The sequence below is a fragment of the Salmo salar genome, chromosome ssa06, assembly GCF_905237065.1.
Source record: "Salmo salar chromosome ssa06, Ssal_v3.1, whole genome shotgun sequence".
Taxonomy (NCBI): Eukaryota; Metazoa; Chordata; class Actinopteri; order Salmoniformes; family Salmonidae; genus Salmo; species Salmo salar.
This window is the reverse complement of record NC_059447.1, coordinates 5,916,634-5,939,508: the sequence shown is the minus strand read 5'-3', so window position 1 is coordinate 5,939,508 and position 22,875 is coordinate 5,916,634. Positions and strand designations below refer to the sequence as shown.

The following is a 22,875-nucleotide window of genomic DNA, read 5'->3' as shown; positions in this document are numbered from 1 at the left end:
TGATGTGGTGGTTTATATTACACTAGACATGTCTTCACAGTGATGTGGTGGTTTATATTACACTAGACATGTCTTCACAGTGATGTGGTGGTTTATATTACACTAGACATGTCTTCACAGTGATGTGGTGGTTTATATTACACTAGACATGTCTTCACAGTGATGTGGTGGTTTATATTACACTAGACATGTCTTCACAGTGATGTACATGTGGTTTATATTACACTAGACATGTCTTCACAGTGATGTGGTGGTTTATATTACACTAGACACGTCTTCACAGTGATGTACATGTGGTTTATATTACACTAGACACGTCTTCACAGTGATGTGGTGGTTTATATTACACTAGACATGTCTTCACAGTGATGTACATGTGGTTTATATTACACTAGACATGTCTTCACAGTGATGTACATGTGGTTTATATTACACTAGACATGTCTTCACAGTGATGTACATGTGGTTTATATTACACTAGACACGTCTTCACAGTGATGTGGTGGTTTATATTACACTAGACATGTCTTCACAGTGATGTGGTGGTTTATATTACACTAGACATGTCTTCACAGTGATGTACATGTGGTTTATATTACACTAGACATGTCTTCACAGTGATGTACATGTGGTTTATATTACACTAGACATGTCTTCACAGTGATGTACATGTGGTTTATATTACACTAGACATGTCTTCACAGTGATGTGGTGGTTTATATTACACTAGACATGTCTTCACAGTGATGTACATGTGGTTTATATTACACTAGACATGTCTTCACAGTGATGTACATGTGGTTTATATTACACTAGACATGTCTTCACAGTGATGTGGTGGTTTATATTACACTAGACATGTCTTCACAGTGATGTGGTGGTTTATATTACACTAGACATGTCTTCACAGTGATGTACATGTGGTTTATATTACACTAGACACGTCTTCACAGTGATGTGGTGGTTTATATTACACTAGACACGTCTTCACAGTGATGTGGTGGTTTATATTACACTAGACACGTCTTCACAGTGATGTGGTGGTTTATATTACACTAGACACGTCTTCACAGTGATGTGGTGGTTTATATTACACTAGACACGTCTTCACAGTGATGTGGTGGTTTATATTACACTAGACACGTCTTCACAGTGATGTGGTGGTTTATATTACACTAGACACGTCTTCACAGTGATGTGGTGGTTTATATTACACTAGACACGTCTTCACAGTGATGTGGTGGTTTATATTACACTAGACACGTCTTCACAGTGATGTGGTGGTTTATATTACACTAGACATGTCTTCACAGTGATGTGGTGGTTTATATTACACTAGACATGTCTTCACAGTGATGTGGTGGTTTATATTACACTAGACATGTCTTCACAGTGATGTGGTGGTTTATATTACACTAGACATGTCTTCACAGTGATGTGGTGGTTTATATTACACTAGACATGTCTTCACAGTGATGTACATGTGGTTTATATTACACTAGACATGTCTTCACAGTGATGTACATGTGGTTTATATTACACTAGACATGTCTTCACAGTGATGTACATGTGGTTTATATTACACTAGACATGTCTTCACAGTGATGTACATGTGGTTTATATTACACTAGACATGTCTTCACAGTGATGTACATGTGGTTTATATTACACTAGACATGTCTTCACAGTGATGTGGTGGTTTATATTACACTAGACATGTCTTCACAGTGATGTGGTGGTTTATATTACACTAGACATGTCTTCACAGTGATGTGGTGGTTTATATTACACTAGACATGTCTTCACAGTGATGTGGTGGTTTATATTACACTAGACATGTCTTCACAGTGATGTACATGTGGTTTATATTACACTAGACATGTCTTCACAGTGATGTACATGTGGTTTATATTACACTAGACATGTCTTCACAGTGATGTACATGTGGTTTATATTACACTAGACATGTCTTCACAGTGATGTACATGTGGTTTATATTACACTAGACATGTCTTCACAGTGATGTACATGTGGTTTATATTACACTAGACATGTCTTCACAGTGATGTGGTGGTTTATATTACACTAGACATGTCTTCACAGTGATGTGGTGGTTTATATTACACTAGACATGTCTTCACAGTGATGTACATGTGGTTTATATTACACTAGACATGTCTTCACAGTGATGTACATGTGGTTTATATTACACTAGACATGTCTTCACAGTGATGTGGTGGTTTATATTACACTAGACATGTCTTCACAGTGATGTGGTGGTTTATATTACACTAGACATGTCTTCACAGTGATGTGGTGGTTTATATTACACTAGACATGTCTTCACAGTGATGTGGTGGTTTATATTACACTAGACATGTCTTCACAGTGATGTACATGTGGTTTATATTACACTAGACATGTCTTCACAGTGATGTGGTGGTTTATATTACACTAGACATGTCTTCACAGTGATGTGGTGGTTTATATTACACTAGACATGTCTTCACAGTGATGTGGTGGTTTATATTACACTAGACATGTCTTCACAGTGATGTGGTGGTTTATATTACACTAGACACGTCTTCACAGTGATGTGGTGGTTTATATTACACTAGACAGGTCTTCACAGTGATGTGGTGGTTTATATTACACTAGACATGTCTTCACAGTGATGTACATGTGGTTTATATTACACTAGACATGTCTTCACAGTGATGTGGTGGTTTATATTACACTAGACATGTCTTCACAGTGATGTACATGTGGTTTATATTACACTAGACATGTCTTCACAGTGATGTGGTGGTTTATATTACACTAGACATGTCTTCACAGTGATGTGGTGGTTTATATTACACTAGACATGTCTTCACAGTGATGTACATGTGGTTTATATTACACTAGACATGTCTTCACAGTGATGTGGTGGTTTATATTACACTAGACATGTCTTCACAGTGATGTGGTGGTTTATATTACACTAGACATGTCTTCACAGTGATGTGGTGGTTTATATTACACTAGACACGTCTTCACAGTGATGTACATGTGGTTTATATTACACTAGACACGTCTTCACAGTGATGTACATGTGGTTTATATTACACTAGACATGTCTTCACAGTGATGTACATGTGGTTTATATTACACTAGACATGTCTTCACAGTGATGTGGTGGTTTATATTACACTAGACACGTCTTCACAGTGATGTACATGTGGTTTATATTACACTAGACACGTCTTCACAGTGATGTGGTGGTTTATATTACACTAGACATGTCTTCACAGTGATGTACATGTGGTTTATATTACACTAGACATGTCTTCACAGTGATGTGGTGGTTTATATTACACTAGACATGTCTTCACAGTGATGTGGTGGTTTATATTACACTAGACATGTCTTCACAGTGATGTGGTGGTTTATATTACACTAGACATGTCTTCACAGTGATGTGGTGGTTTATATTACACTAGACATGTCTTCACAGTGATGTACATGTGGTTTATATTACACTAGACATGTCTTCACAGTGATGTGGTGGTTTATATTACACTAGACATGTCTTCACAGTGATGTGGTGGTTTATATTACACTAGACATGTCTTCACAGTGATGTGGTGGTTTATATTACACTAGACATGTCTTCACAGTGATGTACATGTGGTTTATATTACACTAGACATGTCTTCACAGTGATGTACATGTGGTTTATATTACACTAGACACGTCTTCACAGTGATGTGGTAGTTTATATTACACTAGACATGTCTTCACAGTGATGTACATGTGGTTTATATTACACTAGACATGTCTTCACAGTGATGTGGTGGTTTATATTACACTAGACACGTCTTCACAGTGATGTACATGTGGTTTATATTACACTAGACACGTCTTCACAGTGATGTGGTGGTTTATATTACACTAGACATGTCTTCACAGTGATGTACATGTGGTTTATATTACACTAGACATGTCTTCACAGTGATGTGGTAGTTTATATTACACTAGACATGTCTTCACAGTGATGTGGTGGTTTATATTACACTAGACATGTCTTCACAGTGATGTGGTGGTTTATATTACACTAGACATGTCTTCACAGTGATGTGGTGGTTTATATTACACTAGACATGTCTTCACAGTGATGTGGTGGTTTATATTACACTAGACATGTCTTCACAGTGATGTGGTGGTTTATATTACACTAGACATGTCTTCACAGTGATGTGGTGGTTTATATTACACTAGACATGTCTTCACAGTGATGTGGTAGTTTATATTACACTAGACATGTCTTCACAGTGATGTACATGTGGTTTATATTACACTAGACATGTCTTCACAGTGATGTGGTGGTTTATATTACACTAGACATGTCTTCACAGTGATGTACATGTGGTTTATATTACACTAGACATGTCTTCACAGTGATGTACATGTGGTTTATATTACACTAGACATGTCTTCACAGTGATGTACATGTGGTTTATATTACACTAGACATGTCTTCACAGTGATGTACATGTGGTTTATATTACACTAGACATGTCTTCACAGTGATGTACATGTGGTTTATATTACACTAGACATGTCTTCACAGTGATGTACATGTGGTTTATATTACACTAGACACGTCTTCACAGTGATGTACATGTGGTTTATATTACACTAGACACGTCTTCACAGTGATGTACATGTGGTTTATATTACACTAGACACGTCTTCACAGTGATGTGGTGGTTTATATTACACTAGACATGTCTTCACAGTGATGTGGTGGTTTATATTACACTAGACACGTCTTCACAGTGATGTACATGTGGTTTATATTACACTAGACACGTCTTCACAGTGATGTGGTGGTTTATATTACACTAGACATGTCTTCACAGTGATGTGGTGGTTTATATTACACTAGACATGTCTTCACAGTGATGTACATGTGGTTTATATTACACTAGACATGTCTTCACAGTGATGTGGTGGTTTATATTACACTAGACATGTCTTCACAGTGATGTGGTGGTTTATATTACACTAGACATGTCTTCACAGTGATGTACATGTGGTTTATATTACACTAGACATGTCTTCACAGTGATGTGGTGGTTTATATTACACTAGACATGTCTTCACAGTGATGTGGTGGTTTATATTACACTAGACATGTCTTCACAGTGATGTGGTGGTTTATATTACACTAGACATGTCTTCACAGTGATGTACATGTGGTTTATATTACACTAGACATGTCTTCACAGTGATGTACATGTGGTTTATATTACACTAGACATGTCTTCACAGTGATGTACAGGTGGTTTATATTACACTAGACATGTCTTCACAGTGATGTACATGTGGTTTATATTACACTAGACATGTCTTCACAGTGATGTACATGTGGTTTATATTACACTAGACATGTCTTCACAGTGATGTACATGTGGTTTATATTACACTAGACATGTCTTCACAGTGATGTACATGTGGTTTATATTACACTAGACATGTCTTCACAGTGATGTGGTAGTTTATATTACACTAGACATGTCTTCACAGTGATGTACATGTGGTTTATATTACACTAGACATGTCTTCACAGTGATGTACATGTGGTTTATATTACACTAGACACGTCTTCACAGTGATGTGGTGGTTTATATTACACTAGACATGTCTTCACAGTGATGTGGTGGTTTATATTACACTAGACACGTCTTCACAGTGATGTGGTGGTTTATATTACACTAGACATGTCTTCACAGTGATGTGGTGGTTTATATTACACTAGACACGTCTTCACAGTGATGTGGTAGTTTATATTACACTAGACACGTCTTCACAGTGATGTGGTGGTTTATATTACACTAGACATGTCTTCACAGTGATGTGGTGGTTTATATTACACTAGACATGTCTTCACAGTGATGTACATGTGGTTTATATTACACTAGACACGTCTTCACAGTGATGTAGGTGGTTTATATTACACTAGACATGTCTTCACAGTGATGTGGTGGTTTATATTACACTAGACACGTCTTCACAGTGATGTACATGTGGTTTATATTACACTAGACATGTCTTCACAGTGATGTGGTGGTTTATATTACACTAGACATGTCTTCACAGTGATGTACATGTGGTTTATATTACACTAGACATGTCTTCACAGTGATGTACATGTGGTTTATATTACACTAGACACGTCTTCACAGTGATGTAAGGTGGTTTATATTACACTAGACATGTCTTCACAGTGATGTGGTGGTTTATATTACACTAGACACGTCTTCACAGTGATGTACATGTGGTTTATATTACACTAGACACGTCTTCACAGTGATGTGGTGGTTTATATTACACTAGACATGTCTTCACAGTGATGTGGTGGTTTATATTACACTAGACATGTCTTCACAGTGATGTGGTGGTTTATATTACACTAGACATGTCTTCACAGTGATGTGGTGGTTTATATTACACTAGACATGTCTTCACAGTGATGTGGTGGTTTATATTACACTAGACATGTCTTCACAGTGATGTGGTGGTTTATATTACACTAGACATGTCTTCACAGTGATGTGGTGGTTTATATTACACTAGACACGTCTTCACAGTGATGTAGGTGGTTTATATTACACTAGACATGTCTTCACAGTGATGTGGTGGTTTATATTACACTAGACATGTCTTCACAGTGATGTGGTGGTTTATATTACACTAGACATGTCTTCACAGTGATGTGGTGGTTTATATTACACTAGACACGTCTTCACAGTGATGTGGTGGTTTATATTACACTAGACATGTCTTCACAGTGATGTGGTGGTTTATATTACACTAGACATGTCTTCACAGTGATGTACATGTGGTTTATATTACACTAGACATGTCTTCACAGTGATGTGGTGGTTTATATTACACTAGACATGTCTTCACAGTGATGTACATGTGGTTTATATTACACTAGACATGTCTTCACAGTGATGTGGTGGTTTATATTACACTAGACATGTCTTCACAGTGATGTGGTGGTTTATATTACACTAGACACGTCTTCACAGTGATGTACATGCCTGATCCATTTTATAACAGGAGGTATCAAGTCACATCGGGTTTATCAGTCAGTGGCAGTTCCTTGCCCACATTCTCAAATGCCAAATTATTACAGTTAGGTGTATTGACAATGATTTTTTCTCTCCCATTTTAACACACAAAAGTAAAGTGACATGTTTACAATCCGTCAAACTTTTTTGTTATGGCCATCGTGCTAAAAGTTGTTAGGATATTAATTGCCCCTATCGATATGGGGAGGGGTTACAAATAGAGATGTTAACCTCTAATCAGTTAGCCACCGAAAATATATTTGACTATGCTAAAATCAGTCCATAGGTAAATTTGCATTGTTTAATTGTATTAAATTGGCTTGTGTGTGTCTTATGACACGCTCACAGCATACAGAACCTAGTCTGAGGAGCGGAATAGCCCTTCACCTGTCAGACAGCGTGAGCGGCAGCTTCACAGACATGCTCCTGGAGTAAAACAGCCTTTTGGAAGACAAGTCGTTGTGCAACAAATAACAATTCTAAATTTAATAGTGTGTTGACTTGATGGCCACGATAAAGCAGTATGTTGGGCAATCTTAACTGGTAATTAAAGCCTCCCATTCGCCATTCCAGTGCGTATGCTAGTCAACGGTAGGCAGGCCATCACCACGACACCCTCCACTGTGAGCGGGAGGCAGGCCATCACCACGACACCCTCCACTGTGAACTGTGAGCGGGAGGCAGTATAAATTGTTTGAAAACTGTTTTACTTTAATTCAAATAAAAGAAGGCAAGTCTTACCTTGCTTCTAAAGGAGCCTAGTCAAAATCCATCCATAGAACCACAGAGGAAATTATTTGATATAAAAAGGCTTAGTCATTCATTACCCAGTACTCGTCTCCTAGTCATATTAGCAACACATCCTAGTTGTTGATAATAGATGCCCCTCTAAGTTTCTAATGGAGACGCTCATCTCTGTCTCCTATTAGGTGAGCTGTTTACAACAGTGTTGTCCTGAGATTTGCATTTTGGTAAATGTTTGAAAATGACGTGCTATTATCTGCTTCATTACAGCCGTTGAACGTTCAATACCAGGCTATAGCCCTTTGACTGGAAGGCGATAGGCAACAATATCAAGCCTGTTTCCATTAATAAGCGCTGAATGAAAAAAGTCTGTTCCTTGTATGCACATATAGTATTCTTATACCCCAGGGGGTTCCTGGGACCATGCACTCCACGCTAATAGGCCTACACCAGGGGGTTCCTGGAGCCAGGTATTATGGGCAATAATGTTAAGGCAATGGGGCTAAAAGTAAATTATATTGTTAGGATAATCATGGCCATAATGGACAGGTGAGGTGGGGGTTATGAATACACAATAGACCAGACTACTAGCAAACCTAATAGGCCTACACCAGGGGGTTCCTGGGACCATGCACTCCACGCTAATAGGCCTACACCAGGGGGTTCCTGGGACCATGCACTCCACGCTAATAGGCCTACACCAGGTGGTTCCTGGGACCATGCACTCCACGCTAATAGGCCTACACCAGGGGGTTCCTGGGACCATGCATTCCACGCTAATAGGCCTACACCAGGGGGTTCCTGGGACCATGCACTCCACACTAATAGGCCTACACCAGGGGGTTCCTGGGACCATGCACTCCACGCTAATAGGCCTACACCAGGGGGTTCCTGGGACCATGCACTCCACGCTAATAGGCCTACACCAGGGGGTTCCTGGGACCATGCACTCCACGCTAATAGGCCTACACCAGGGGGTTCCTGGGACCATGCACTCCACGCTAATAGGCCTACACCAGGGGGTTCCTGGGACCATGCACTCCACACTAATAGGCCTACACCAGGGGGTTCCTGGGGCCATGCATTCCAGTTGTTAAAGGCATGAAATGTCATGCAAATAAACCATGGCTAGCTAACACAGACATTGTAGATTGACAAGTAGACAAGATCCTAAATAATGTAAATGCAAAACCTTTTATTTTTATTCTGTGTATTCTGCAATGTAAGATGACAATTACTCTGTTATCTCCTCAACCCCGTGTCATAAAGACAGGGCACAACTGTCTACATGATATGGTGCAATGGTTACAACACAATAAGATCCACTCAAACTGCAATGAGAAACTACATACCTCTGCAGCACCCTCCATTTTGGAGCAGCAGCATATCCAGCCCATGAGAATACAGAAGCAAGAGCTGTCAGAGTTCTACGTTTCCCCCAGCATTTCTGAATCTTAGTCGTCGTCGTTGATGAAGTGCTTAGGCTACTACACACATCTGTCTCTTACTAAGAAAAACAGCGACATTTTGTTCCTTCTTCCCTAGAATTCTTAATGTCTTGACAAGAAAGCAGCTCCAGGTCCTCCAGATAATTATTTTCACATGTTAAAATGCATTTCCTGCAGTTCCAGTTTGACATTATGCCTCTCTTGAGCGGTATTTTGGAAACACAGTATAAGTGAAAGGCTCCCTAAGTGCACATTTCTCTGCCCCATAGCAAAATGTGTTAATGCAGGAAGTTAGCTAGCTTCCTACATTAACACATTTTAGCTAGCTTCCTACAGTAACACATTTAGCTAGCTTCCTACAGTAACACATTTAGCTAGCTTCCTACAGTAACACATTTAGCTAGCTTCCTACAGTAACACATTTAGCTAGCTTCCTACAGTAACACATTTTGTTATAGGGCAGAGAAATGTGCAGTTTCATGCTATTCTACATACAATGACAATTACAACAATACTGAATGAACACTTATTTTAACTTAATATAATACATCAATAAAATCAATTTAGCCTCAAATAAATAATGAAACATGTTCAATTTGGTTTAAATAACGCAAAACAAAGTGTTGGAGAAAAGTAAAAGTGCAATATGTGCCATGTAAGAAAGCTAACGTTTAAGTTCCTTGCTCAGAACATGAGAACATATGAAAGCTGGTGGTTCCTTTTAACATGAGTCTTCAATATTCCCAGGTAAGAAGTTTTAGGTTGTAGTTATTATAGGACTATCTCTCTATACGATTTGTATTTCATATACCTTTGACGATTGGATGTTCTTATAGGCACTTTAGTAAGATGGCGTAGCAGTTCAGACGTCCTTTGTCTTCCTCTTGTCGTGTCCCATATATACATACATATTTTCTTCGCATATCTTTTTACATATTTTTTTCTTCTTCTAAAAACTCAACCTCAAAACACTCTCCTGCAACCCGCCTCACCAATTTAAAAAATAAAAGTATTATTTACCTCAAATCCACAACAGAAGCTAGCCAGAGGTTAGCCTGGCTAACGTTGGAGTTCAGCTAGCCACGGTTAGCGGTCCTCAGCTATCCATTAGCTCGTAAAGCTATCGCCAGTTTTTGTACAGCGCGACTCAGACCAGAGCTTACCGGACCTATTCTCTCTCCTTTCCCCGGATTTCTACCGCAGGCTCTGGACATTTACACCTGGATCTTGCAGCTAGCTAGCTGCTACCTGAGTGACTATTGGCAATGTAGGTCACGGAGTTAACATAAATTATTCCGGAGCTAGCCAGCTGAAGAGTTCCATCAGCTTCTCCTGGGCTACAATCACCTATCCGGACCCGTTTTACTGCTGATGCGGAGCCCCATCGGGCCTTCACAACTGGACCACCGACGTTATCTGCCCGAGGGAGTTATCCAACTGGCCCCTCCGTCGCGACGTAACCTGAACGCCCATCTGCGGCCGGCTAATCGTTAGCTGTCTCATCGACTTATCTGAATAGGTCTAATCGGACAATTTTCTTGGGCCACTATAACTATTTTGCCAATTGGACTGGTCTCCCCTACCACACGGAACCCCACTAATCTACAGACGGAATCGCACGAGGTGGCTAAACAGAGCTGCCTCCATCTTCTACCAGCTTGCAACCTATGGCTCGGCTAGCTATCTAACTCTCACTGGAACCTTTGATCACTCGGCTAAGCATGCCTCTCCTTAATGTCAATATGCCTTGTCCATTGCTGTTCTGGTTAGTGTTTATTGGCTTATTTCACTGTAGAGCCTCTAGCCCTGCTCATTATACCTTATCCAACCTCCCAGATCCTCCACCCACACATGCTATGACATCTTCTGGTTTCAATGATATTTCTAGAGACAATATCCTTCTCATCACTAAATGCCTAGGTTTACCTCCACTGTACTCATATCCTACCATCCCATTGTCTGTACATTATATCATGAAGTATTTTATCGCCCCCAGAAACCTGCTCCTTTTTTCTCTATTCCGGACGTCAGACGACCAATTCTTATAGCTTTTAGCCATACCCTTATCCTACTTCTCCTCTGTTCCTCTGGTGATGTAGAGGTGAATCCAGGCCCTGCAGTGCCTAGCTCCACTCCTACTCCCCAGGCGCTCTTTTTTGATGACTTCTGTAACCGTAATAGCCTTGGTTTCATGCATGTTAACATTAGAAGCCTCCTCCCTTAGTTTGTTTTATTCACTGCTTTAGCACACTCTGCCAACCCGGATGTCCTAGCCGTGTCTGAATCCTCGCTTAGGAAGTCCACTAAAAACTCTGAAATCTTCATCCCTAACGACAATGTTCTCAGACAAGATAGAACGGCCAAAGGGGGCGGTGTTGCAATCTACTGCAGAGATAGCCTGCAGAGTTCTGTCCTGCTATCCAGGTCTGTAGCCAAACAATTTGAACTTCTACTTTTAAAAATCCCCCTCTCTAAAAACAAGTCTCTCACCGTTGCCACCTGCTATAGACCACCCTCTGCCCCCAGCTGTGCTCTGAACACCATATGTGAACTGATTGCCCCCCATCTATCTTCAGAGCTCGTGCTACTAGGTGACCTAAACTGGGACATGCTTAACCTGTTGGGTCTAGGGGGCAGCATTTGCACGTCTGGATAAAAAAAATGTACCCGATTTAATCTGGTTACTAATCCTACCCAGTAACTAGAATATGCATATACTTATTATATATGGATAGAAAACACTCTAAAGTTTCCAAAACTGTTTGAATGGTGTCTGTGAGTATAACAGAACTCATTTGGCAGGCAAAACCCTGAGACATTTTCTGACAGGAAGTGGATACCTGATGTGTTGTATTGACTTTAAACCTATCCCATTGAAAAACACAGGGGTTTAGGAATATTTTGGCACTTCCTATTGCTTCCACTAGATGTCACCAGCCTTTACAAAGTGTTTTGAGTCTTCTGGAGGGAGATCTGACCGAACAAGAGCCATGGAACGATGATGTCCCATTAGACACCTGGCGCGCTAGTTCATGTTGGGTACCCTCGTTCCAATACGTTATAAAAGAGTATGCATTCGTCCACCTTGAATATTATTCATGTTCTGGTTAAAAAGGCCCTAATGATTTATGCTATACAACGTTTGACATGTTTGAACGAACGGAAATATATTTTTTCCCCTCGTTCATGACGAGAAGTCCGGCTGGCTTACATCATGTGCTAACGAGACGGAGATTTTTGGACATAAATGATGAGCTTTTTTGAACAAAACTACATTTGTTATGGACCTGTGATACCTGGAAGTGACATCTGATGAAGAGAATCAAAGGTAATGAATTATTTACATAGTATTTTCGATTTTAGATCTCCCCAACATGACGTCTAGTCTGTATCGCAACGCGTATTTTTCTGGGCGCAGTGCTCAGATTATTGCAAAGTGTGATTTCCCAGTAAGGTTATTTTTAAATCTGGCAAGTTGATTGCGTTCAAGAGATGTAAATCTATAATTCTTTAAATGACAATATAATATTTTACCAATGTTTTCTAATTTTAATTATTTAATTTGGTACGCTGACTTGACTGCCGGTTATTGGAGGGAAACGATTTCCTCAACATCAATGCCATAGTAAAACGCTGTTTTTGGATATAAATATGAACTTGATAGAACTAAAAATGCATGCATTGTCTAACATAATGTCCTAGGAGTGTCATCTGATGGAGATTGTAAAAGGTTAGTGCATCATTTTAGCTGGTTTTATGGTTTTGGTGACCCTGTCTTTGACTTGACAAAACATTACACACAACTCTTGTAAATGTACTGTCCTAACATACTCTAAATTTATGCTTTCGCCGTAAAACCTTTTTGAAATCGTAAAACGTGGTTAGATTAAGGAGATGTTTATCTTTCAAATGGTGTAAAATAGTTGTATTTTTGAAAAATTTGAATTTTGACATTTATTTGGATTCAAATTTGCCGCTCTTGAAATGCACCTGCTGTTGATGGAGTGCACCACGGGTGGCACGCTAGCGTCCCACCTAGCCCCAAGAGGTTAACACCCCAGTCATCCTACAATCCAAGCTTGACACCCTCAATCTCACACAAATTATTAATGAGCCCACCAGGTACCACCTCAAAGCCGTAAACACTGGCACCCTCGTAGATATCATCCTAACCAATATGCCCTCTAAATACACCTCTGCTGTTTTCAACCAAGATCTCAGCAATCACTGCCTCATTGCCTGCATCCGTAATGGGTCAGCGGTCAAACGACCTCCACTCATCACTGTCAAACGCTCCCTGAAACATTTCAGTGAGCAAGCCTTTCTAATCGACCTGGCCCGGGTATCCTGGAAGGATATTGACCTCATCCCGTCAGTAGGTTATTTTATTTTTATGCCTGGTTATTTTTTTTAAATGCCTTCCTCACCATCTTAAATAAGCATGCCCCATTCAAGAAATTTAGAACCAGGAACAGATATAGCCCTTGGTTCTCCCCCGTCCTGACTGCCCTTAACCAACACAAAAACATCCTATGGCGTTCTGCATTAGCATCAAACAGCCCCCGTGATATGCAACTTTTCAGGGAAGTTAGAAACCAATATACACAGGCAGTTAGAAAAGCTAAGGCTAGCTTTTTCAAGCAGAAATTTGCTTCCTGAACACAAATTCAAAAAAGTTGTGGGACATTGTAAAGTCCATGGAGAATAAGATCACCTCCTCCCAGCTGCCCACTGCACTGAGGATAGGAAACTCTGTCACCACCGATAAACCCACTATAATTGAGAATTTCAATAAGCATTTTTTCTACGGCTGGCCATGCTTTCCACCTGGCTACCCCTACTGCATTCAACAGCACTGCACCCCCACAGCTACTCGCCCAAGCCTTCCCCATTTCTCCTTCTCCCAAATCCATTCAGCTGATGTTCTGAAAGAGCTGCAAAATCTGGACCCCTACAGATCAGCCGGGCTAGACAATCTGGACCCTTTCTTTCTAAAATTATCTGACGAAATTATTGCAACCCCTATTACTAGCCTGTTCAACCTCTTTCGTGTCGTCTGAGATTCCCATAGACTGGAAAGCATCTGCTGTCATCCCCCTCTTCAAAGGAGGGGGACACTCTTGACCCAAATTGCTATAGACCTATATCCATCCTACACTGCCTTTCTAAGGTCTTCGAAAGCCAAGTCAACAATAAAATTACAGACCATTTTGAATCCCACCGCACCTTCTCCGCTATGCAATCTGGTTTCAGAGCTGGTCATGGGTGCACCTCAGCCACGCTCAAGGTCCTAAATGATATCGTAACCGCCATCGATAAGAAACAATACTGTGCTGCCGTATTCATTGACCTGGCCAAGGTTTTCGACTCTGTCAATCATCGGCAGACTCAATAGCCTTGGTTTCTCAAATGACTGCCTCGCCTGGTTCACCAACTACTTCTCTGATAGAGTTCAGTGTGTCAAATCGGAGGGCCTGTTGTCCGGACCTCTGGCAGTCTCTATGGGGGTGCCACATGGTTCAATTCTTGGGCAAACTCTTTTCTCTGTATACATCAATGATGTCGCTCTTGCTGCTGGTGAGTCTCTGATCCACCTCTACGCAGACGACACCATTCTGTATACTTCTGGCCACTCTTTGGACACTGTGTTAACAACCCTCCAGACGAGCTTCAATGCCATACAACTCTCCTTCCGTGGCCTCCAACTGCTCCTAAATACAAATAAAACTAAATGCATGCTCTTCAACCAATCGCTGCCTGCACCTGCCCGCCTGTCCTGCGTCACTACTCTGGACGGTTCTGACTTAGAATATGTGGACAACTACAAATACCTAGGTGTCTGGTTAGACTGTAAACTCTCCTTCCAGACTCACAAACATCTCCAATCCAAAGTTAAATCAAGAATTGGCTTCCTATTTCGCAACAAAGCATCCTTCACTCATGCTGCCAAATATACCCTACCGATCCTCGACGATGTCATTTACAAAATAGCCTCCAATACCCTTCTCAATAAACTGGATTCAGTCTATCACAGTGCCATCCGTTTTGTCACCAAAGCCCCATATACTACCCACCACTGCGACCTGTACGCTCTCGTTGGCTGGCCTTCGCTTCATAATCGTCACCAAACCCACTGGCTCCAGGTCATCTACAAGACCCTGCTAGGTAAAGTCCCCCCTTATCTCCGCTCACTGGTCACCATAGCAGCACCCACCTGTAGCACACGCTCCAGCAGGTATATCTCCCTGGTCACCCCCAAAGCCAATTCCTCCTTTGGCCGTCTCTCCTTCCAGTTCTCTGCTGCCAATGACTGGAACGAACTACAAAAATCTCTGAAACTGGAAACACTTATCTCCCTCACTAGCTTTAAGCACCAGCTGTCAGAGCAGCTCAGAGATCACTGCACCTGTACATAGCCCATCTATAATTTAGGCCAAACAACTACCTCTTGCCCTACAGTATTTATTTATTTAGCTCCTTTGCACCCCATTATCTCTATTTCTACTTTGCACTTTCTTCCACTGCAAATCTACCATTCCAGTGTTTTACTTGCTATATTGTATTTACTTTGCCACCATGGCCTTTTTTGCCTTTACCTCCCTTATCTCACCTCATTTGCTCACATCGTACATAAACTTATTTTTCTACTGTATTATTGACTGTATATTTGTTTTACTCCATGTGTAACTGTTGTATGTTGTCGAACTGCTTTGCTTTATCTTGGCCAGGTCGCAATTGTAAATGAGAACTTGTTCTCAACTTGCCTACCTGGTTAAATAAAGGTGAAATAAATAAAAAAGTATTGCCAGTGTAACAGTATAGCTTCCGTCCCTCTCTTCGCTCCTACCTGGGCTCGAAACCAGGAACACAACGACAACAGCCACCCTCGAAGCAGCATTACCCATGCAGAGCAAGGGGAACAACTACTCCAAGTCTCAGAGCGAGTGACGTTTGAAACCCTATTAGCGTGCACCCGGCTAACTAGCTAGCCATTTCACATCGGTTACACCAGCCTAATCTTGGGAGTTGATGGGGTGGGTATAATTTGCGGAACGTTCCAACAGGAATCTGTTCCAAAAAACGTAAAGTAAAAGGTTGCCAACCAACAACGCATACAAACCTAGCTAACTAGCTGCCGAATAGGCATCAACTCACCATGTAGCTTATTCTTAATGTTTGTCCATAGGCAACCAGACATGTGAGGACAGACATTTTTCGGAATAAACGTGATGAGTGAAAAACGCTATGAAATAGACCACTTCCTACCCGGTATCTTATTCTGCCGCTATACAACTTTGTGTGCGTTGTTTTTTGGAAACCTTGTCATTTAGGAAGTTTTTGGAACAGATTCCTGTTGGAACGTTCCACAAATTATACCCACCCAGGTTGAAGTCATAAACAGCGCAATGCTTGAAGCACAGCGAAGGGCTGCTGGAAAAACGCACGAAAGTGCTGTTTGAATGAATGCTTACGAGCCTGCTGCTGCCTACCACCGCTCAGTCAGACTGCTCTATCAAATATCAAATCATAGACTTAAATTATAACACACAGAAATATGAGCCTTAGGTCATTAATATGGTCGAATCCGGAAACTATCATCTCGAAAACAAAACGTTTTTCTTTCTTTCAGTGAAATACGGAACTGTTCCGCATTTTATCTAACGGGTGGCATCCCTAAGTCTAAATATTCCTGTTACATTGCACAACCTTCAATGGTATGTCATAATTACGTAAAATTCTGGCTAATTAGTTCACAACGAGCCAGGCGGCCCAAACTGTTGCATATACCCTGACTGCGTGCAATGAATGCAAGATAAGTGACAATTTCATGTTAGCAGGCAATATTAACTAAATATGCAGGTTTAAAAATATATACTTGTGTATTGATTTTAAAGAAAGGCATTGATGTTTATGGTTAGGTACATTGGTGCAACGACAGTGCTTTTTTCGCAAATGCGCTTGTTAAATCGTCACCCGTTTGGAGAAGCTCGCAGTGATTCAATGACAAATTAACAGGCACCGCATCGATTATATGCAACGCAGGACACGTTAGATAACTACAAATTATTGATATTACTAGTTTAACATAATCACTAGTTAAGATTGTTTTTTTTTAATAAGATAAGTTTAATGCTAGCTAGCAACTTACCTTGGCTTCTTGCTGCCCTCGCGTAACAGGTAGTCAGCCTGCCATGCAGGCTCCTCGTGGAGTGCAATGTAAGGCAGGTGGTTAGAGCGTTGGACTAGTAACCGGAAGGTTGCAAAAACGAATCCCCCCTGAACAAGGCAGTTAACCCCGTTCCTAGGCCGTTATTGAAAATAAGAATGTGTTCTTAATCTGACTTGCCTAGTTAAATAAAAGGTGTAAAAAAATAAATAATATATAAAAGGCAAATCCGTGGCCAAAAATACCGACTTATGAAAACTTGAAATCGGCCCGAATTAATCGGCCATTCCGATTAATCGGTTGACCTCTAGTATGTATCGTGCGTGTGTGAGAGCGTGACAGCACAGCTGTATGCATCGCGTGTGTATGTGGGAGTACTACTCACATGAAGACCAGTGTGGTGGCTGCCATCAGGGCTCCAGGGAACCATGGTTTCTTCCAGCGCAGGACCTGGTCCCCAGCCAGGATCACTTCTCCCCAGCCCTGCAGCTGCTCCTCCAGCTGGGCCGTCTCCTGGGCCTGGAACACACACACACAGGTTAGGAAGTAGCCTTGGACGAGCCAGAACGGTCAATAAGACAGGAGCCCCATCTCCTGTTTCTGTAGAGTGAGGCAGCTTGATCTACAAGTACACCCCCTGGACAGGACGCTAGTCTATTGCAGAGCCAGGTGTTATTAACCCCCTGGACAGGACGCTAGTCTATTATAGAGCCAGGTGTTAACCCCCTGGACAGGACGCTAGTCTATTGTAGAGCCAGGGGTTAAGCGTCGCTTAAATACATGCATAAACCCCAGCTCCCAACATGGCAAAGTAGCAATTTGACCAGTTACATGAAATTTTTATTTCACCAGGTAGGCCAGTTGAGAACAAGTTGTCATTTATAACTGCAACCTGGCCAAGATAAAGCAAAGCAGTGTGACACAAACAGAACCACATAGGATAAACAAAAGTACAGTCAATAACACAATAGAAAATCTATATACAGGATGTGCAAATGGAGTAAGGAGGTAAGGCAATAAATAGGCCATAGTAGTAGTCCCAAGGTGTGTGAAAACACAGCCTGATAACGGGTCAGGTTGAAAAAGGACTCAAGATGCACTGGTGGACTCAGAAGAAAAGCCATTTAACTCTCAGTCCAGACAACGCTGAACTCCAGTTAACATATAGTTAACAGTTTAGCCTGTTAATCTAAGGAGCTAGTTTAAGTCCCAAATGGCACCCTATTCCCTATAGGGCTCTGGCCAATGAAGTGCACTATATAGGGCCTAGGGTGCCATTTGGACGCATCAGACTGCACCACAGAAATACCACTGTTTAATGGCTAGCTAATACCTTAAGCCCTGCTGACTTCCAAACATCCATCTACCACTATCAGTTGGTGGCTGAGCAGAGCCACAGGGCCAAAGGGTTGAGGAAAACAGAGGTGTCATTGTGAATGGTCTGGGAAGTGAAATAATCCCACGTTGTGCTGGCACCACAAAGACCCGTCTTCATACAGACATCTCATTCCAAGGGTACTAAACACCATGTGGTCTCATGACGCACAGCCAGCCAGGAAAAGGAATAGCTATTAACGTTACAGACTTGTTTTGCCACACAGCTCATCATCGTGATCCACCCTAGTTTTCAGATGATCCTCTGTGGGAGGTTTGTTCAGTGTTGAATGTAATCAACGACAGACGAGGCCTGACTGCTGCATCTGAGAGCTGTCAAAGCACGATTTGACTGAAGACAGTCTCAACCAGATTCTAGAGTGTACACTCACTGTTCTAGAACAGAGGTTCCCAAACCTTCTCCCACTCAGGCTCCATTGCCAGCATTGGGGAACAATCCCCCTGCACGCCCAGAACATCTATTTCTATGGCCACAAAGTGTTTACGCCCCTCGTTGCTAGACTATTTATTTTTGCAGGTTTAAAGCTTATTTCCGTCAATTCCACAAACAAAGAAATCACGGTGTAGTGAGAAAATTCAGTTTTGAAGCAAATTTTATTACAATTTCATACATTTTGCCATGGCTAATGTGTATTCATATGATATTTGAGTGACTAACATTACTACAAAATTTATAAGCAAAAAAAAACATGACCCAACATGGGCTAGCTGATCAGGACATTAGTTATAAGCAGGTAGCCTGGTGGTTAGAGCGTTGGGCCAGTAACCGAAAGGTTGCTGCATCGAATCCCCAAGCTGACAAGGTAAAAATCTGTCGTTCTGCCCCGAACAAGGCACCGTTCCCAGTAGGCCGTTATTGTAAATAACAATTCTTAACTGACATGCCTAGTTAAAAAATAAATAGCTCTAAGAAATGCAATGACTGACAAGAGGAAAACTGATGCACTACCCAATTTCAAAACAGTCCAGATTAACCTGGACTGAGTTTCAGTTTGGGAACCACTGCTGGAGAATCTAGTGAAATACAGATCAATTGAAGCGGGTGCTACGACTGTGATCAAACTCTCCGTAGCCGATGTGAGCAAGACCTTTAAAACAGGTCAACATTCACAAGGCCACGGGGCCAGACGGATTACCAGGACGTGTACTCAGAGCATGCGCAGACCAACTGACAAGTGTCTTCACTGACATTTTCAACATCCCCAGAGTCTGTAATAGCTACACGTTTCAAGCAGACCACCAGGTCCACTGTGCCCAAGAAAGCAAAGGTTACCTGCCTAAATGATTACCACCCCGTAGCACTCATGTAGGTAGCCATGAAGTGCTTTGAAAGGCTGGTTAAGGCTCACTTCAACACCATCATCCCAGAAACCCTAGACCCACTCCAATTCGCATAACACCCCAACAGATCCACAGATGATTGCACTCCACACTGCCCTTTCACACCTGGACAAAAATAACACCTATGTGAGAATGATGTTCATTGACTACAGCTCAGCATTCAACACCATAGTGCCTACGAAGCGCATCACTAAGGTAAGGACCCTGGGACTAAACACCTCCCTCTGCAACTGGATCCTGGACTTCCTGACAGGCCGCCCCCAGGTTGTAAGGCTAGGCAACAATACATCAGCCACGTTGATCCTATACACGGGGGCCCCTCAGGGGTACGTGTTTAGTCCCCTCCTGTACTCCCTGTTCACCCACAACTGCGTGGCCAAGCACGATTCCAGCACCATCATTAGGTTTGCTGACGACAACAGTGGAAGGCCTGATCACCGACAACAATGAGAGCCTATAGGGAGGTCAGAGACCTGGCAGTGTGGTGCCAGGACAACCTTTCCCTCAATGTGAGCAAGACAAAGGAGCTGACCGGCCTACTTTTCCTGTAGTCCACGAACACGCCCCCATTCACATCTACGGGGCTGTAGTGGAGCAGGTTGAGAGCTTCAAGTGTCCACATCACCAACAAACTATCATAGTCCAAACACACCAAGACAGTCCTGAAGAGGGCACAACACCTTCTCTCCGCCCAGGAGACTAAAGATTTGGCATTGGGTCCCCAGATCATCAAAAAGTTCTACAGCTGCACCATTGAGAGCATGCTGACCGGTTGCGTCGGCAACTGCTCGACATTCGACTGTAAGGCTATACAGAGGGTAGCGCGCACGGTAAAGTACATCACTGGGGCCAAGCTTCCTGCCATCCAGGACCTATATACTAGGCAGTGTCAGAGGAAGGCACCAAAAAAATTGTCAGACTCCAGTCACCCAAGTCATAGACTGCATTGTTGGTTAACCTCTTACATCTAGACGTTCCGCTAGCGGAACAACTGCTCCAATATCCAATGATAGGCGTGGCGCAAAATACAAACTCCTCGAAAATCCGAAAACTTCCATTTTTCAAACATATGACTATTTTACACCATTTTAAAGACAAGACTCTCCTTTATCTAACCACACTGTCCGATTTCAAAAAGGCTTTACAGCGAAAGCAAAACATTAGATTATGTCAGCAGAGTACCCTCCCAAAAATAATCACACAGCCATTTTCAAAGCAAGCATATGTCACAAAAACCAAAACCACAGCTAAATGCAGCACTAAACTTTGATCTTCATCAGATGACACTCCTAGGACATTGTTATACAATACATGCATGTTTTGTTCAATCAAGTTCATATTTCTATCAAAAACCAGCTTTTTACATTAGCATGTTATGTTCAGAACTAGCATACCCACCGAAAACTTCCGGTGAATTTACTAAATTACTCACGATAAACGTTGACAAAAAAAACCAATTATAGATACAGAACTACTTTATGCAATCGCGGTGTCCGATTTGAAAATAGCATTTCGGTGAAAGCACATTTTGCAATATTCTGAGTAGATACCCCGGCCATCATGGCTAGCTATTTTGACACCCACCAAGTTTGGTACTCACCAAACTCAGATTTACTATAAGAAAAATTTGATTACCTTTGCTGTTCTTTGTCAGAATGCACTCCCAGGACTTCTACTTCAACAACAAATGTTGGTTTGGTTCCAAATAGTCCATAGTTATATCCAAATAGCGGTGTTTCGTTGTGCGTTCAAGACACTATCCGAAGGGTAACAAAGGGTGACGCGCCCGGTGCGTTTCGTGACAAAATTACAAAATATTCCATTACCGTACTTCGAAGCATGTCAAACGCTGTTTAAAATCAATTTTTATGTGATTTTTCTCGTCAAAAAGCGATAATATTCCGACCGGGAAACCCTGTTTTCGTTCAAATAAAAACATGGAGTCGTCTCGTGCACGCACGCGCCAGTCTCATTGTTCTCAGATCGACCACTTACGAAAACGCGCTACTGTTCTTCATCCATGGCCTGCAAAGTCATCATTCAACATTCTGGCGCCTTCTGAGAGCCTATGGGAGCGTTAGAAAATGTCACGTTACAGCAGAGATCCCCTGTTTTGGATAGAGATGATCAAGAAGGCCAAGAAATAGTCAGAGAGGGCGCTTCCTGTTTGGAATCTTCTCAGGTTTCGGCCTGCCATATGAGTTCTGTTATACTCACAGACACCATTCAAACAGTTTTAGAAACTTTAGAGTGTTTTCTATCCAAAGCTAATAATTATATGCATATTCTAGTTTCTGGGCAGGAGTAATAACCAGATTAAATCGGGTACGTTTTTTATCCGTCAGTGAAAATACTGCCCCCCTCTGGTTATTACTCCTGCCCAGAAACTAGAATATGCATATAATTAGTAGATTTGGATAGAAAACCCCCTAAAGTTTCTAAAACTGTTTGAATGGTGTCTGAGTATAACAGAACTCATATGGCAGGCCAAAACCTGAGACGATTCTATATGGGAAGTGCCCCATCTGACCATTTCTTGTCCTTCTATAGCCTCTTTATCAAAAATACAGGATCTCTGCTGTAACGTGACATTTTCTAAGGCTTTCATTGGCTCCAGGAAGGCGCCAGAACATTGAATGATAGCTCTGCAGTCTCT

General features: G+C 41.6%; 1 protein-coding gene across 1 annotated transcript in view; it reads right to left on the bottom strand.

Moving 5' to 3' along the window:
- LOC106593279 (ADP-ribosylation factor-like protein 6-interacting protein 1) overlaps positions 1-22,875 on the bottom strand; it is a 51,951-nt gene that overhangs the window by 26,492 nt on the left and 2,584 nt on the right. Inside the window, exon 2 of the mRNA XM_045719646.1 lies at positions 17,869-18,002. Within this exon, the coding sequence (XP_045575602.1) occupies positions 17,869-18,002 (134 nt within the window). The remainder of the gene's footprint in view (positions 1-17,868; positions 18,003-22,875) is intronic.